The sequence below is a fragment of the Phodopus roborovskii genome, unplaced genomic scaffold (genome assembly GCF_943737965.1).
Source record: "Phodopus roborovskii unplaced genomic scaffold, PHOROB, whole genome shotgun sequence".
Taxonomy (NCBI): Eukaryota; Metazoa; Chordata; class Mammalia; order Rodentia; family Cricetidae; genus Phodopus; species Phodopus roborovskii.
The window spans coordinates 3,374,747-3,394,245 of record NW_026126541.1 but is presented as its reverse complement, the minus strand read 5'-3'; the positions used below and the strand labels follow the sequence as shown (position 1 = coordinate 3,394,245).

The 19,499-nt window shown below is 38.5% G+C and overlaps 1 protein-coding gene across 2 annotated transcripts in view; it reads left to right on the top strand.

The window, feature by feature from the left end:
• Atrnl1 (attractin like 1) overlaps positions 1-19,499 on the top strand; it is a 507,438-nt gene that overhangs the window by 130,474 nt on the left and 357,465 nt on the right. For both annotated transcript variants that reach the window (XM_051199717.1, XM_051199718.1), the window contains exons 22-24: positions 3,015-3,109; positions 4,774-4,852; positions 6,210-6,367. In XM_051199717.1, the coding sequence (XP_051055674.1) occupies positions 3,015-3,109; positions 4,774-4,852; positions 6,210-6,367 (332 nt within the window). The remainder of the gene's footprint in view (positions 1-3,014; positions 3,110-4,773; positions 4,853-6,209; positions 6,368-19,499) is intronic.

Here is a 19,499-nt window from a genome sequence, read left to right as displayed (position 1 = left end):
GGCCTGTTACTAGCGTTTCTTATTGGCTAGGTCTGCCTTAAATATTAACTCATTTCTATCAATCTAAGTGTTTCCACGTGGCCTTATCTTACCAGGAGAGAGGGCAGGACCTTCTTCTTCCTCAAGTCTCCTACTACTACATCTCCCAGAATCCTCCTTGTCTCCTAGTCCCACCTGTCTTGCTTTCCTATTGGCCAACAGTGCTTTATTCATTAACCAATAAGAGAAACATATTTACAGAATGACATCTCCCTTCAGTCCACCCTCCTCCCACAGGCAAGGCATGTCACTTAAGAGTGGAACATGAATGAATTGACTTGGTGCTTTTTCAATCTGATATTTTATGATTAATGATGAACTAAATGAATCTATGTATGAATCAGTAGTTATTAGTGGTATTTGTGAGATTCTGTCAACTCTTTAATTTTATTTTAGTTCCTTCACTTTTTTATGTATTCCTTTTCAAACTTTTTTTTTTTTTTTTTTTTTTTTTTTGTAGTTTTTGGGGGCACAGTGATTTTAGCATACTGTTGTTTTCTTTGGATTATTGTACAAAACACATGGCCGTGGCATTCTTTAAAATTTTCATTGTGCGATGAATTGATGGACTTTTCTCCCCCTGAACATGAATGACAATTTAGAAACAAATACCAAATCCAAAAGTATTTTTCCTATTTGCACACCTGTACTTTCAAAATATATTTTTTTGATACACATTGAAAATTTATGTTTCCTGTTTTAAAGTCTTTAGTTTAAAAGTGTTTGCACATTCCATGACAAACTTTTCGTATTGATACGACATGCAATGTATTTTCAGGGTTTCCTGCCCACATGACACAAAGTAATCCTAATAAGGGGATCCCTTAATAAGGGGATATGCATACATCTTTATAACTATTAATAGAATAAACAAAACAAAAAATCCAAGGCCTCCAGAACATAATGGTTAGAAATCTAAATTATGGTTACATGCATTTTAAACATAAAATGTTTTTGCTTATTTTATAAAACACATTGTTAGAGAATATAAACATCCTCAGATGGATTGTAGGAAATGATAACAATGTCTGTCAAGTTTCTGGGTATAGATTAATATTCAAAAGTCTAGTACTCTTCTATGTACAGATTTAGATCTTCCTAGCTATATATAACTGTTAAAACAATGTATTAATTTTATGTATTGATCACCGTATGATAAACTCCCCGAGATGAAAGCTGTAGATGTTTGTATGTGTATGGTTCATTATTTTATTTTTTACTGTAGCTCTTTTGTATCATCTTTAGCAAACAGTCTTGCAATAGATGTAACAGGATGTTCTTCTTTTCAATAATCATTATGTAACTATAATTTCTAGTTTAAATCTGTAATTTATTCCCTGTCATGCCTTTTACTTACATGCCCTTCCCCTTTAAGATATTTTTTATGTGTATGCATGCTTTTCATTTAAGTCTGTCTGAGCACTATCTGTGCGCAGTGCCTGGGGAGGACAGAAGGGGCCTGGGATATCCTGGAGCCGGGGTTAGGGAAGTTGTCTGTCTCCCCGTGAACGCTGTGACTTGAGCCCGGGTCCTCTGCAGAAGCTGACAGTGCCTCTCACTGTCTGAGCCATCTCTGCAGACCTTCCGTCATTTATTTACTTGTTTAATTGCAGTTGTCACATAGGTGTAAGTGATTTAAATTTAATTTTATATTTTAATGTGGAAGATGAATATGTCCTTTACTATTATCCTTTGGTCTTTATTTTTGTGTAAGAGCGATTGGTGCCCGTGCTAATTAGGGTTTCTATTGCTGTACCAAACACGGAGACCAAAGGCATCTTGTGGAGGAAAGGGCTTACTTCAGCTTACAGTTGGAGTTTGTCTGGAGGGGAGTAAGGGCAGGAACCTGGAGGCAGAGACCCAGGCAGAGACCAGGGAAGGATGCTACTCATTGGCTTGTAGATCCGTGGCTTCTTCAGCCTGCTGTGTTTTACAACTCAGGACCAGCAGTTGAGGGGATGGCTCTGCCCACAGTGGGCGGGTCCGGGTCCCTCCCACATCCTGCATTAGTCAACAAAGTCCCTCACGGACTTCCCTACATTCCAATATGATGGAGGCGTTTTCTTCATTGAGATTGCCCTTTCCAAGCTGACCCTAGCTTGTGTCAAGTTGAAAAGCTATTAGTATTTCTTTGTAAATAATTTGTGCGTACATGCGTGCGTGCATGCATGCGTGAGTGTGTGTACCCATGTGCACATTCATACGCACAACTGTTCTGGATGCAATGGTCAAAGTGCCCCGATCAGCAGCCTCTTTCTGTATCCACGAAGTTATTCAGCCACCACCACTTCTGTATTGTACCATTCATCAGTGGAGGGACACTGGATTATTTTAATTATATTATATTATATTATGAATCTGTCTTTCACACATAGTCCTTTAAATGAATATTTAGGTTTACTCACCTGGATACTTTTTTTTTTGTCATTTTATTAAAATTTCTTATTTTATAGAACTAGACATGCATATGTCAAAATTTCTATTTCCCTTATTTCTTTACACCTTTTTTTTTTCTTGATGCATAGGAATGGTTCAATAATTCAATGTAAAAAGAAACTTTCAAATTATATCCATCTGTATAAATTCAAAACTCATGTTAAATTAATCTTTTTTCTGTACTCCACTCAGTGAAAAATTTAGAGCGTATTACGTTAATGGCATCAGAGTGTGTTTCCAACGCCATTGCATAGTTTTTCATGACCCCCCAAAGATACAGTAATGTGATTTTTGAGACTCTGAAGAGGGATGGGTTTGTCTCCTGTTTCATCTGAAAATTTTGTAGTTGACTGCTCCCTGTACAGGAAACGTGTGCAGTCCAATTGTTAGCTATTTAATTTACAGTTAATTGAGTCTTCTACCTCGCCATTGTTGCTAGCATTTAAAGATGATTCAATCCTGTGTGCAGTGTACCTCACCCAGCTCTTGGTTCTTCTATCAACTTTCTCCCTAGTCTCAGGCCTCTCCTTTCCCTACAGATAGTCTTCTGATTGACTACCAGTTCACCTTCAGCTTGTTACAGGAAGATGACCGCCACCACACCGCCATCAACTTCATAGCGAACCCAGAGCAGGTAAGGAGATGTCGCCTCCTGCGCTGGCTGACTGTTGCTGTGGCTTCTCTACCGTGTTCCTTGTGGTCTAACTCCTCAGAGGTACGGCACAGAGGGATTCTGTAGAAGTTTCTGGAGCTCTTAAATTTTCCTTTCACCAAGCTTGGATGCGCTTGTGATTCAGACAAATGACACGTTAGTGTTTTTGATTGTTTATCTCCTGGTTTAAATTATATACCCCTGTACTTATTGGTTCAGAAAATTCTAATTTACATTGAATTCTTGTGTTTTACTTGCAAATAGGATTTTTTTCCCCTGAATTTTAAGTGTGTAATTGTAAGTAGAAATCCTGTTGCAAATAAGCATATGATTTAAATAGGAGACTGTCAATCAAAAATACAAACTGGCAATTCTCTGGATAACAAGGACATGAAAAGAAACTTTGAGCAGCAAGAGAATTCAAAGTGCACTATATCAACTGCAGTAAAGCATTGACTCCTGTTGACGCTTGACCCGATCCAGTGTTTACCGAGTTACGCAATGCCTGCTTCACAGTCATGTGATTCTACAAGCTTTTGAAGATCAAATGCATTCACTATCAATAGTAAATTAGAAAGATACACAAGTTGAACACAGTCTTGTCCATTTAATTTTTCAATGAAGCACCTAGACATACCTCTGGTGCTATGCTTGTGTGAGAAGCATCTCCAGGGACACTGGCAAGATTTTCTTGTATAATCCCTGTTACTTGAAAACAATTCACCAAAGACAATCTCCAAAGTTAAAACAACTTATTGGTGAAAGCTCATTAATTTGCTCTGTAAAATAGAATATGTAGATGTCTTCTCATTTGTGGACTTCCAACGCTTTTTACGACAGATTTCAGCGTATCTCACTGTAGATTGACTCTGATTAGCACTTTCACGAGAACCCATTACAGCGTGGGCTTCTGTGCCAAGCAGTCCCAGTGAGCTCCCCCATTACCACCAGCAGTCTACGGACCATTGCCATTATCTTGTGGATTACCTGTGATGTCACAGCTCTGCATGTGGCTCTACAGAGAAACATCAGTCTCGAGTGGGCTTGTAGCTAGGGCACTCCCCTTAACCCAGTAACTGGTCTTTGAATCTATAGAGGAGAAACTAAGAAAGTAAGGACTATTTTATGCTTACACTGACCATTTTGTTATGAACTTTTAATAGTTCTCATTTTCACCCCATCCAGAATAAGTTAAAGCACACGGTATGAAGAGCTGAGTTCAATTAAGGGCTTATGCTTTCTCTTGCATTCATTTTATACACATTTCGCAGCCATAAAAATAATAGTTGTGACAGTCACGCACATACTAAAGACACGACCACCTTCTCTCTGGGGAAAGACAATGAAATGGAAAGGAAAACATCTTGAACTAATGATAATAATAGCAAACTACTGTTATAAATACAATGTCCTTAAATTTTCTTCTTAGAAATTACATAAAAGCAAAAGGTCAAATTGTTAAAGAAGACAAATTAGTTTATCATATGTTCATTAAAAAGCATATGCGCTGTGTACTTATTCAGTGGAACATTTATTTATTTCATATACAGTTCCAGATATTTAATGGGCAGAGTTAAATCAGTTGGCTGATTAATATGCATTTAACTCATTTCCACCTTTTTAATGTTAATTTTTTTTCTTGGTAGTCAAACAAGAATTTGGATATTTCGATTAATGCTTCCAACAACTTTAATCTCAACATCACATGGTCGGTTGGCTCAACAGGTAAAAAGAATTGCGTGTCTCCTCTACATGTGTTTGGGCGTGGAAGTTGTTGTGGTTTACTATTTTTTAAATAAATAAAAACATAGCATTGTTTTTCATCATCCTGTGCTTTGACTGATAAAAATAGCAAGTTGTAACTTGAAAGATTAATCCGACCATGCATGCTTCCTTATTCAATTAAGATTAGAAGGCTACCAAATAATGTGCAATGCTCAGGCATTGAAAATGATAATGTTATGAGATGCTCTGATTTTAATTAAGATAGATTGCTTCTTTAGTGTCTAAAGAGATTGAGGTTTCAATTATTCAATTCATTATTGAAGTTACCAATTTAATTATCAACCCCGATATTTACACGAGACTAAAGTGTCCTGTACTTACTGATAAAAGTGACAAGCTATCTATTCTTTCCATCTTAGTTCTGGCTGGCATTAGGGCTAAGAGCAAACCCACCTTTTTGTGAGCATGTCTTCCATACTAAAGTTCGTAAATTGAAAAGATTAATTTTTAAGAAATCATAACTATGAGGAAGATAAACTGTTACATTGAATTGTCAGTGTGTAAGGTCATTTTCACCACATTTGCTAAGTGATGAGCTCAGAGATCTTCACATCAGGAATGCCCACGGGCTGCTTTTGTAATAGATCATGGGAAATGCGTGTAGTCACGCAATATACCAATTTAGTTGTTTTTACTGTCCATTAAGGTGGAGGTCTTGCTAAAGCAGTTGGAAATGCCCTGTTCCATTTGGTTAATTCCATTAAACATTTACCGAGTGCCCAATATAGTGTTTTAAATCTATGGCCTCTTTCTGTGTTTTTTTTTTTTTTTTTTTTTTTTTTTTTTTAATAGGGTGGTTCAATTTGTAGAAAGGCAAACAAATTGATATTTTTCATTTTTTAAATTTGATTAAGACATGAACAAATATGTTTTGATTGTAATTTTGGTGGTAAGCAGAATGACCTCTTTCTTCTGGATCTGTGTGGGCAGGAGGCGTGTGTGCAGGAGGTGTGTGGGCAGGATCTGTACTTCCTTTTTCCTGCACAGGGTGCAGTCTGAAAACCAGGAATGATACTGCCTCTGGGGTTGAATTACTGAAGACTGGGAGGTCTGAAAGCCAGTGCTGCTACACTGCAGGGAGTGTTTCTAAGTGTGATATTTATACTGAATCTGTTACACTGTATTTCTGGCAAACCTGTAAGCAGAGGTGTTCTAGGAGCCACCATGGAGGAGAACCGCTGGTGTACCACAGTTCTGGTGATAGTGTTCTTGGGATTTCAGTGTACTATGTACTTTGACTTAATAAGGATCCCTGTTTCCTAGAATCAATTATAACTTCTCCATATTCATATTTTAGGAGGAACAATATCTGGGGAAGAGACTCCTATAGTTTCTAAGACAAATATAAAGGAATACAGAGACAGCTTTTCCTATGAAAAATTTAACTTCAGGAGCAATCCAAATATCACATTTTATGTGTATGTCAGCAACTTTTCCTGGCCCATTAAAATACAGGTAAGCAGAGGGGCACTCATTTCTAATGATGTTGACCATTTTCACGCTGAAAGAACGCTGGTTCGTTCAGAGAGAAGGCATGTGCTTGCATATTCACTGTCTTGAACAGTAAGGCATTCACAGACTCTTCCTAAGTTGTCATGTATGATTGTCAGTGAGGAATGAATGATTCCACAGAGACACACCATAATGTTCAACCAAGTGGAGTGTGCTAAACGTTTTCAGTATTTATTTGTTATATTGTGAAAGATGCTGTGAAGCTTGACACAGCTGTGATGTTTGGGTTTTCTGATTATTAAGTTGATGGAGAATGCCTTCATGTAGTCAACTTGATATCATTTGTGTTTCAATAACCTCTACTTTTCTAAAATGCATTCTGCGTATAATTTGTCTTTCCTTTAAGACAGGATTAACAATCCTTGGCAGGTACATTTTGAGGGACCCCTGACTCTCACAGTTGGTTTCTTCACTTACGTCCTGTGTGTAATATATTTCGCCATCTTTTCTTTCATTGAAAACAGATTTTTTTCACACATTGTATTCTAATTACAGCTTATTCTACTCTTTCTTCTCCTCCCAATTCTCCCCTCTCATTCAGATCCACCCCCTTTCTGTCTTATTAGAAAATACACAGGGGTGTAAGGGTTACTAATAAAATACAGTAGGATACAACAAAAACAAACAAATCAGAATTGGACTAAACAGAAGGAAGGAAGACAGCCCAAGAGAAGGCACAGAAACAGAGACCCACCGGTCTGCACACCCAGGATCCCCGTAAGAACACTAAACTGGAAGCTGTAGCTATGGGCAGCTTCCTCGTGCTCCTTTACAGGGTCTTGTTTCCTTGGCAACATTCATTTCCTCTAGCTGCAATTTCTTTCCTCCTGCAATGTTCACTGAGCCCTGAGGGGAGGGATTAGATGGAGAGGTCCCATTTCGGTCTTCTACTCTCTGTATCATATCTGGCTGCTGCTCCCTGCATTCACTCCCATGTCCTGTAGGAGGAAGCTACTCTGGTGATGGCTGTGCAGGGCACTGATCAGATGACCATATTTGTCTCGCATTTTGTTTCTAGGAAATCTTTACAAACGTTTCTGTGCTATCGTTAATTTGTACTTCGATGAAATACTTTTTGATATTTGGGATTTATTTATTTCTTTATTCTTGACTAAACTGAATTCACGTTAGTTTATCGAACAAGTCATTTATGGTTATGTTTTAAAACCTCTTAGAGATTGAAACAGTTGTTAACAATTGTCAGCTTATGCATCACAATTGGAAATGTTTGAATGTTTTGTTTATGTTAATTTCTGTGCTGATGTTTTGTGAACAGAGTGAGTCCGTTTTAAAATTACATGGTTAATGATAAAGTTTTCTTTTGTAGTGTAACACTTAAATAGAAGTTAATACTTCATGTTAAAATATTAGAGGTTACTGTAAACTTATTCATTTAAACTAATTCAGATTTACATTCTAAAAAGATTTCTACATTCATTCAAGAATTTTAGAAGTATCTCCATGAAATTCATTCATTTTTATAGTGACAAAACGTAAATTTAAGATTGACCAACATATGTACTGATCAGATTTTACTTGGTTTAAATCAAATTTCAATAAAAATAAGGGCTCATTTGTGTAGCTTACTTACTACATAGTAATTAAAATTGCTATGATTATATTTTTAGTCATTTCCTGCTTTTCAGTTTTTGCTTATCTAATATGGTTTATTTTTAAACCAATTACGTAGTTCCTTAAGAATGTTCATGAATATTTAATTATTTGAAATTAACTTTCTAAATTAGACTTTCTTTTGAGAATATACTAGTAGTCTATTCTGGTTGTCAAACCAGAATTTGTGTAGTTAGTGTAAATACTTCACTATTTCAATGTAGTGTAATTTGGAACACAATTGAGATGGATCTGATATATAGTCTAATCTTTATGTATTTCTAAAGTTGTTATATTTGCCCCGAGAAATATGTTGAAGCATGTGTACATGCTTCTTTAAGGGACTATATTCACTTCCAGTTATTACACATAAAATATAATAACATTGAGGTTTTTCAAATTATGTACTTCAAAGTTGTCATTTTGTTTTTATTTTTTAAGTGAACAAGTTACACAGATCTTTAATTTAGTTCCTTTTAAAGAATTTCTTAAGTATAAGAAATCATATCTGTTTTTAACATTTCAAATATGGAAGGAATTGGAGGGGATGTGCTAGAGGCTCTGGAAAGGGGACTTGGGGGGAAGAAAACAAAAACAAAACAAAAATAAACCAAAAATTCATAGGCTATACCTTTTTGTATTATTTTGTAAAAATGTGAACTACTTTCTTTTATTTATTTATTTATTTTATATAACCAAGTCCATTTAAATGAAAAAAAAACATTTATAGACAATATTTGGGAATTTGGGCGCCATTCTTTCCAAGCTACTTCCTGCTGGTAAGGGGCGCTGTCATGGGGGATTCGAAGAAGATTCAGATATCCTGGCTGTAGTCTGTAAGGCTGCTTGGTCCAGCTGTTTTGAATGTGGGATCACCTGGTACTCTGTTTCAGGTGATTTGGCCTGATCAAACCACATTAGTCTGGAAGACATCCACATCTTTTCATTTTCTGTGGAAACAAAAATAGAAATCCTTTTCCCCAGTAACTTGTCCTTCAACTTAAATTTTGGAGTCAAAGCATTTTTTTTTAATTTAATTTTTTACATGTCGATCCCAGTTCCCTCTCTCCCTCCATCCCTCCCTCCCTCTGTCCCTCCCTTTTACCCTCTCTGCCCTCTCACATGCACTCTAACCACCCTCCCCTCCCATCACCCCACCCCAATTCCATATGTAGGGGAATGCCATCCAGTTGGGGTCATGTAGATCTGACAGGTCATGTGAAGTAGGGACTAGGGCTTCTCTCCTGTCTCTAGATTAAGGCAGTTATCCCTCCATGGGGGATGTGTTCGCAAAGTCCTTTTGTGCACCAGGGATTCATCCTGGCTCCACTGTCTGAGGTCCCTTAGACTGCTCAGCCCTTCTGGCTGAGACCCATATTCAGCGGGGTCTGAGTCAGTCCCATGCTGGCTTCCCAGCTATCAGTCTAGTGGCCGTTAGCTCCTCCTTGTTCAGGTAAGCTGTCTCTATGTGTTTCTGCCTCCTGGTCTTTTCCTCTCCATCTGCTTCTGGGTTCTAGTTCGACTCAGTGTTTATGTATGGGTGTTTGCTCCTGTTTCCAACAGGCATTAGATGAGGGCTCCATGGATAAGTTACTTGTTGCTCTCACTCTCTGGGAAGGGCATTTATGGTAGACTTTCCACGGAAGCTCAAATTGTTAGTTGGCAGCAGGCTTGTAGGCGAACTACTTTCTTTAAAGAAGTAAAACTCCTAAATTAATCCTAAACAAACAAACAAACAAAGAACCAGAAACCTCCAATGCTAGTAAGATAACACAAACCAGAAATTCAGTAAATTAGCTGCACTGGCTCTAGTGTTTGGGCTGGGAGAACAGTTTATTCTTTATGTTACTAGACTGGATATAATTTTATAATGTTTGTTAAATGTTAAAATTAACCTTAGCTAATTTTACCATACTTAATACCGAATAGTAGCTAATCATATTAAAGTCCTAAGAGAAGGTATCTTTGGTGTTGACACTTTGGAGTTTAGCCACTGATGCTAAAGACATCGCTGGCGAGCTGTGAGAATATGCAAGCTAGAGTTGTCTTTTTCTAATTTCATAAATGGGGGCAGGGCGGGATTGCTTTAGATTTATCATACTCACATGTCCACGCTTACATGTCTGTATTCCCATTGTAGCATAGTAGAATCTGGAACTCTGTTCATATTACTTTGTGCTCTTTTAGGACTTTCCCCATACTTATATTTTTAATATTTATGGTAAAGTGCACAACTTTTAACCATCAGGCGTAACGGGACTTTACTCATCTCCAGCCGTCATGCCAGCCATGGCAGATGTTCAAGTCCCTGGAAGGCTTATATTCCTGGTCACCCCTGGTCAGAGCCATCTCTCAGGGCTGTCAATACTCCTGGAACTACACGTGTAATTTTGTATTCAACTGTGGAGCGTATGTATTGTTTTTATGTTTTGCCAGTTTTGATGAAGCAGTTAAATTGCATCTTGCGTCTTAGGTAACACAGTGGCCCGCTGCATCCCAGCAGGGGTCTCCAAGTCTTCCTCTCCACTCCTTCCCCTCCTGTTTTAGAGACAACTGTACTTGGTGAGAGGCAGCACTGTAGGGACATATCCACCCCGCCCACCCGCAGCTGTGGCACTGACCACACCCATTGGGGCGTGGGGGCAGGTGCGGGTGTGGCCTGGGGGGACCAGGTCTGGGGTCCTGGACACTAGCTCACTGTCTCGCTTCTGGGTGGGAGACAGAGAGCATCCGGAGGAGGCATCCTTGGGACGGGAACCTGCAGCGGTCATCTGTTTCTGGTGTAAGTGATTTCTCCCGAATAAGCATCCATCAGCCCGGCGTTTCCCAGATTCTCATTTACCACGATTTACAGCATCTCCTTGTTTGCATCTTACTGAGGACAGGTGAATCTCATACCCTCGCTGCCAGTTTGTGTATCTTTAGGAAGGTACTCTTCTGTATCCTTTTACATTTTGCTTACCTGGCTTGGCATGCACGTCCATAATCTCAGCTTTGGAAAGTGGAGACAGGAGATTGGCAGAGTTTGTGGCCAGCCCGGCTGCTTAGGGATTCACAAGCCAGCCTTAGAAACAAAGTGATGCCGTGTCTCAGGAATGAAGAATCTACATATTTAGCTGCATGCTTTGTACCGGCCATCCAAGGGTAGGGAGTTCCCTCATTCTATAGTTGTCTTCCCATTTCTTTATCGTCCCCATGTATCGCGGTTAAATGAGGATCAGGATAAACAAATAGGCTGAATAGATGTTTATTCAGGGACAAATAACTTACAACCTAGACAGATGAACACCAGGAAATTCAACCCGATGCTCTCCTGTCCGAGTCCCGCCAGAAAGAGAGCTTTTTCCAGCTCTCTCTCTGACCTCCTACCACAGTTCACTTCCGCCCATGGTTCCACCCCCCAATGGGCATGGTCAGTGCTACAGAAGGACTACCTCACTACAATTCCCCTTTTAGTCTAAAGAAAAGATTTAGACCAGATACAAAACTATATCCAAAACAGTGAATAACAAATGTGCCCTAAGAAAAGGAAAATCGAGAACAGAACGACCTACATACCTAGTCCTAGGGTGAGGGCATAATGGAGTTTACAATAGAGTTGTCCTAAGCTGGAAAACATAAGTCTAGTACCTAATATATCTAACTAGGAAGAGAGAATAATAGTTGTGATAGTTTAATCTTCAACCTCATCAAGGCCATTAGCTGAGGCGAGAATGAACTCCAGCAGGAGCAACAGTGTCTCATGTCAATGGAGTACTAATATTAAAACATTTAAATGCCATGTTCTGCATGTCTATGAAGTGATTGAAGATTAAGCATCTATATCTGACTAATCTCATAGGTATAGGAAACATGGGTGAAAATAATCTGTAATACTCAGGAACCTAGCTATAAAACTGACTGAAACTTCCCTGAGTAAGGCAGGGACAAATACCTAAGCAATATAACTATGTACGTATATATACATGTAAATCCCTAAAGCAGAGGTAGAGTAGAAATGTCTAGACCAGAGGTAGAAGTATAAAGTGCAGCATGATAAAAGTATCCTAAATTGTATCAATATACAAAATGTCTTGAATATAAGTAAAAGTATATATACATAGAATACGGTAAGGATAATGTGCATAAAACTTCGTAATTGGAAAGATTTCACATAATATAACAAAATATAACTTAATTTTACATAGCTTACCACATATAAGAATACATAACAATGTAAGCTGTAAAATACTATCTCATTCTTACTCAAATTCACAAGAAAATAGGCTAATCTACCTATATCCCATCTAAATCATACCTTTCCCAACCATTCCCTATTCCTGTCTAAAAGATAAACCTGAGTGTAAGCATCACCTTCCATACCCAACCCTAAATAACTAAAACCAACCCAAAGACGATGACTATTATCCCAAAATTCCAAGGGTAGGGAAAGGGGGTGTCGTTATCTTAAGGTTACTTCCTGCTGAAATGGGACGATGATTGCTCCAATGGATCCTGTAGGAAGAAAAATTTTTAGCAACCAAATTTCTCAACAGAACTGGCTGTGACATATGTAGCTAGTCACTGTGTGGCAGAAAATTCTTGACTGTAGTTTTATTTGATATTCTGGCCAGGGTGTAATAAAAAGGTGCACCATTACAACTAGCTAGTCATGAGTTGTCTCGAGCAAAACAGTCTCAAACCGGTTTTAGGGTGATGTTTGTAGTTCCGATGCATCAGGTTGAGTCAAGTGGAAACGATGATGTGGGGCCCCATCTTCTTTCCGGAGAGTTCAAAGTCTGCTGTTAGGATTCGTTATTATTCCTTGTGGAAAAGTTACACATCAATATTAAAGTAAAATTTTCAAGTTTTAAGGTATGCATTAGTGTACAACAATAAGCATTAAAAAGTATGTGAGAAAATTAGGATTTCAGAGAGAAAATTGCATATAAGAAATTAGTCCCCAGATTTTGTTTTCTTCTGCCTTACACCAATTGGCTTTTTGATTTAAGGCAGAAACCATGAATTTAATCTTAACAACATGCTTGAATTTAGAGAAGGAAAGCCAAATCCAACTCCAAAGTCAGCATTGGTTTACATAAATTGGGACTTCAGGAATACTAGATAGTAGAGAGAAATAGATTTCTGTATAGAAATAGTGTACTACAATTAAATTTTTTTTTTTACCATATATCAGATTCTTCTTCCTTAAGTTATTGTTTCTGAAGAGCTGTCTTCTCTTCTGTAGGCATCTACATGTTCAGTGTCCTTTGGCTGTTTGATGATAGGTTTTCTCTGTTTTCCTGTAAGAACAAGAACAGAACACTTCCCCTACCTTTGAGAGGCCTCCGAACACTTCATGGGACCTAATTTGTTGGATGACTTGTCATTTCTCTTCATTAAGATGTTTCTCTTGTTCAACTCGGATCTTGATTAACTTAGATGGTATCCATAATTTTTCTTCTCCTGTAGATACAAATGCAAAACCCCTACCCCAACGTAACACATATCCTGCTTTCCATTCTGAGGTCAGTACCTCCTTGCAGTACACTGGCTGATTTAGTTCAGAAGTTTTTTTCTATTGTCCAGTGTCTTTCTGCAGCTATTTTTCCTTTTTCATCAGCATTAAGAAAGTTTAATGTTAATAAAGCATTATGTAATCTGTGTTTGGGTGTCTTGGTTCCTCCTGCCTGTTTATGGAGCATTTCTTTTAAAGTACGATTGGATCTCTCAACCACTGCTTGTCCTGTAGGATTGTGTGGTATACCAGTTATGTGGTTTATGTTATAATACTCAAAAAACTGTTTCAATTTGCTGGAGACATATGGTGAAGCATTGTCAGTTTTTATTTGTGCAGGTATGCCTATAATGGCCATTACCTCTAATAGGTGTGTGATAACAGAATCAGCTTTTTCAGAGCTCAGAGCAGTAGCCCATTGAAACCCTGAAAATGTATCTATAGTGTGATGTACATATTTTAATTTTCCAAATTCTGCAAAATGAAACACATCCATTTGCCATATTTCATTCCTATTTATACCTTTAGGGTTACTGCCTGGTGGTAAAGGAGTTTGGTTATAGAATGAGCAAGTAGGACATTTCCTTACTATTTCTTGGCTTGTTCCCAGGTGATAGAAAAATCCTTTTTTAAACCTTTGCTGTTCACGTGGTGTTTCTTATGAAACTCTGAGGCTTCTAGCACACTTCCTATCAATAAACGATCAATTTCATCATTGCCTTGTGCTAGGGGACATGGCAGACCCGTATGGGATCTGATGTGTGTTATATATATAGGATGAGTCCTCTTTCTGATAGTATCTTGTAACTGTATAAACAATGAAGTTAATTCTGTATTGTCAGGAATAAATTCTGCAGTCTCAATGTGTAAAACGACTCTCTCTGCGTATTGAGAGTCAGTAACTATATTGAGGGGTTCTTTAAAATCCATAAGTACCATGAGAATGGCATACAATTCTGCCTTTTGTACAGAATTGTAAGGGCTTTGAACCACTTTGCTAATTTTTCCTTATTTATATCCTGCCTTACCTGATTTGTTTGCATCAGTGTAGAATGTATGAACTCCAGAAATAGGTGTTTTTCTTACAATGCGTGGAAGGATCCAAATCGTTTTCTTTATGAATTTGATTCTCTCAGTTTTGGGATATTTGTTGCTAATTGTTTCCAAAAAGTTACTGCAAGCTCTCTGCCAATATTCGTTATCTTTCCATAAGGAGGAAATTTCCTCATTAGTTAAAGGTACTATAATTTCTGCTGGGTCCCTTCCTATTAGCTGACGAAGTCTTAATTTACCTTTTATAATCAAGTCAGAGATCTTTTCTATATATATTTTTAGTTTTTTATTCTGTTTATGTGGTAGGAATATCCATTCTAATATGATATCTTCTCTCTGCAGCAAAATCCCTGAAGGATATTCTCTAGATGGTAATATAACCAGAATACAGTCTAGGTTTGGATCCACACGGTCCACATGTGCTTCTAGTATCCTCTTTTCTACCCATTCTACTTCCTTCTCAGGTTCAGCTGACAGTATTCGTGGACTATTCAAGTCTTTATCTCCTTTTAGGGCCATTTTCAAGTTTTTCAAATCATGCCCTTCTACTCCAATAATGGTTTGCAGTTGAGAAATCTCTCCTAGTAATTTTTGAAGATCATTAAGAGTATGGTAGCAATCTCTTCTGATCTGTACTTTTTGTGGTCCAATTTTCTGCAGACCTATTTTATATCCTAAGTAGTTGATAGACTCTCTGTTTTGTATTTTTTCAGGTGCAATTTGTAATCCCAGCGAGGTAAAAACTTCCTTTACTTTCTCAAACATTTTTTCTAATATTTCTCCTTTGGAGTCAGCTAATAATATATCATCCATGTAGTGATAGATTATGGATTGTGGAAACTGTTTACGAATTATTTCTAACGGTTTTTGTACGAAATGTTGGCACAGGGTGGGGCTATTTAGCATTCCCTGTGGCAAAACCTTCCATTGATATCTCTTTACCGGTTGAGAATTATTGTAATTAGATACCGTGAAGACAAATTTCTCTTTATCTTGTTCTTGTAAAGGTATAGTGAAGAAGCAATCCTTTAAATCAATAACTATAATAGGTCATTCTTTGGGTATCAAAGAAGGCAAGGGCATTCTAGGCTGTAGAGAGCCCATTGGCTGGATAACTTTATTGATGGCTCTCAGGTCTGTAAGCATTCTCCATTTACCAGATTTCTTTTTGATCACAAATACAGGAGAATTCCAAGGGCTGGTTGATTCCTCAATATGTCCAGCATTTAGCTGTTCCTGAACCAGGCTTTCTAAAGCTTCTAACTTCTCAGAGGTCATAAGCCATTGTCCTACCCAGACAGGTTCCTCGGTTAGCCATTTTAAAGGTAGGGCTTTTGGTTCCTCTGTTTGTTCAGCACTTTTATTCTGTTTTTGTTCCGCCTGGATATTTGGTATCTGTCTAGTATAGTACGTAATAATATTTTTTCCACAATCATGAGGTCGTTTATGGTTCCTATCTAATACTGGAGGAATGTTAATCTGTGTATTCCATTGCTGTAATAGATCACGACCCCATAAATTTATCACTACATCAGCCACTGAAGGTCTCAACCTTCCTCTCTGTCCTTCTGGTCCTATACATTCAATCCATAGCATGCTTTGTTTTACCTGAGACAGGGTTTCAATCCCTAAGAATTGAACATTTACCTCATGCAGGGGCCATCTTTGAGGCCAAGATTTATTAGATATGATAGTTACATCAGCTCCTGTGTCCAGGAGACCCTCAAACAGTCTATTATTCATCTTAACTATCAATCTAGGCCTATGACTATTTATAGCAGCTTGCCAAAATATATGTTTTTCATTTCCTTCTGTCATGTTTGATTCAACTTCCGTCACTAATTCGTCATCCAGAGCAGTATGAGTTTTTATAATAGGCACAGAATTTTCTAATTGTCCTGTGGGAGATTGTCTTCCACTGTGACTGGGAATGTTCGAACCACCTGTGATGTGGGGGCCTTCGAGAGGCCTCCCAAGGAGTTTCCTGATGGTAAAGGGTTTCCTTGCTTGTCTCTGGTCGATCTACACTCATTTGTCCAGTGTCTGCCTTTGCCACACCTTCTACATAACCCAGGAGGCTGAGGCCTTCTGTTTGATTCATTCCTGGGGGTGTTATTTCTAGGGAAGCTTTGCCTACAATTTCTTTTTAGATGTCCTATCTTACCACAGTTATAACATCTGACATTATGATATCTTTTCAAACCTTTGGTGATGGCTTCTCCTACCCAAGCTTCTAAGTCACCATAGTAAGGAACTCTGTTATCTTGATGTCTTCTCTGACCTTTAGATATGGCTTCTCCTACCCATGCTTCAGTCTTATTGTCATTATACTCAATGTTGCCTGTATATAGGACCCATTCATCCAAGGGTGCTGATCGCATTTTTAAAGGCCAAAGCACCTGTTTGCATTGAGGATTCGCATTCTCATAAGCTAAAGATTCTATGAGTATTCGCCTAGCATCTATGTCTGCTACCTCTAATTGTACTGCCCTAGATAATCTTTCTAGAAAGACACTAAAGCGTTCTCTAGGTCCTTGCCTTATCTTGGTATAGGGTTCTATCCTCTCTCCTAATTCATGAACCTTATCCCAAGCATTCACAGCTGCTGTACTGCTTAGAGACAAGATATGTTCATCATAGGCAGCGTGGGTTTCTGGGTCAGCATAGAGACCCTCATCAAGAATTTTATCTTGGGGAGCTTTATAACCTTTCTTTAAGCCCTGAAGTTCAAGAGCTTTTGCTTCATCTCTCCATAAAGCCCTCCATTCTAATTGAGAGGAGCTTTCAAGGACAGCTGATATTAATTGATCCCAATCCTTAGGGGTTACCTTGTTATTCCATGCCCATGATTCTACTAATTGCTTCACATAAGGTGAGTGCATGCCATAAGAGACTACTGCTTCCTTTATACCTTTTAAATCTTTCATACGTATTGGTTCCTACTGATATGCAATGACACCTTTTGGGTGTTTTTTCGTTGCTGATTTTTCATTAACAGATACAGGGAAAGCTCCCCTGACCCTAAATGGTGTGGAAAATTTTAAGTCTTTTTCATGCCCTGTTACCTTTAGTTCTTCTGATGTATCAGACTGAAGGTCTTCTAAAGCCTAAATCTATTCACCATTGTTTCTTTGAGTGTCTGAACTTCTTGAATCAAATAACTTTCTAGAGACTTCATTGCATCAGCCAGTTTCTTACTTTCTCCAACTACAAATGATTCCATGTTTTTAATCTTCTCATCCTTAGATATTATCTGAATGGCATGTAAACTGCCTTCCAGAAAAAAATGTTCTATCTGCTAGCTTGCCATTATCCTCAGACATGGAAGAGATTCTATCATCTAGTCTTTCTATCTGATGTTCCAGTTTTTTAAACTTATTAGTAGCTTCCTCCGACCAGTGTGTTAATGCATTGCATTGTTTCTGTTCTGGTTATTGAAGTATCTGACATGAAACAAATTCTACCTGTCAGCTCTCCAACGCCATCTTCAATATTCTGACCCTTTCTTTCTATACTTTCTATGCTTTGAATTCTATTATTTTCAATGTTTCGAATCCTTGTCTCTATGTTTTGAATTCTATCATTTTCAGTGTTTCGAATCCTTGTCTCTATGCTTTAAATTCTATCATTTTCAATGTTTTGAATCCTTGTTACTAAGTCTCCTATGGTTTGTACAAGTTCCTTATTGTTTGCTGTAATCTCAAACCATTTCTTTAAGAATATCATGTTAATGATGAAACCCATTGCTATTACAAAATAAAAGTACATATTGGTCCAGTCATAAGTTTCTTCTGCTAAACTCCCTTCTATATATGCAGTAAAATAATTCCTAAAGTTCTGCATTGTAAAATTATCTGCCATAGTTATGGAATAATTGATTTTAGATTTTATATCAGCTTAAATTGCAAAGGATGTTACAATTACCTTAGGTGTAATTCTGCTGTCCTGGGACTTTGATGCTTTTAGTTGTAGATCTCAGCTTGTGGTAGTTACGCCTGGAGGTGTGCCACCAAATAGCGCCTAGCCGCCGAGGCCCGTCTGATCCTGGTTCTGCCTAGAAGTGTACCGCCAAATATCGTCCAGCAGCAGATGATCCTTCTGATTCCGGTCCCTGTAGAATAGCTCTTAACAAACTATGGCAAGCGAAATTTTGTTAAAAGGAGACTTGTAGAATTGCTAGAACAGAAGACTGAGGGCAGGAAAACGCGCAAGCAGGGCGGGTGCCGAGTGGCTCTGCGCGAATGCAAAGTGCCGTGCGGAAATGGGCAAAAAATGAGAAGCGGTGAGTGCCTTCTCAGGTCCACTTTGGCAGCAAAGATCTGCTTTGCTGTAAGGAAGAGGCAAATGTCCCAAAGCTGTGGTGAGTCCACCTGGTTAAACCCTGCCCGTTGGGGAAGGTGGTTGAGGGGAGCAGCGTCTCCCGCCTGGGTGAAACCCAGGTCCCGTGAAAATCCTAATCCCACTTCTGACACCAGATATCGTGGTTAAATGAGGATCAGGATAAACAAATAGGCCGAATAGATGTTTATTCAGGGAGAAATAACTTACAACCTAGACAGATGAACACCAGGAAATTCAACCCAATCCTCTCCTGTCCTAGTCACGCCAGAAAGAGCTTTTCCCGGCTCTCTCTCTCTGATCTCCTTCCACAGGTCACTTCCGCCCATGGCTCCACCCCAATGGGCGTGGTCAGTGCCACAGAAGAACTATCTCACTACACCCATGGGTGTGGTGAGTTGTTCAGTGAACATTATAGTATAAAGAAATGCAGCACATTGACACATTCCCTCTAGAACTTGGGTTCTCTGTGAAGTTCATGCTTGAGCAATGGCGGATGCCTGTTCTTACCACTCCAGGTGAAATAGAGGACTATTTACAGTGACGCCCTCTCTCTTCTCTGAGGTCTGCTTTGCC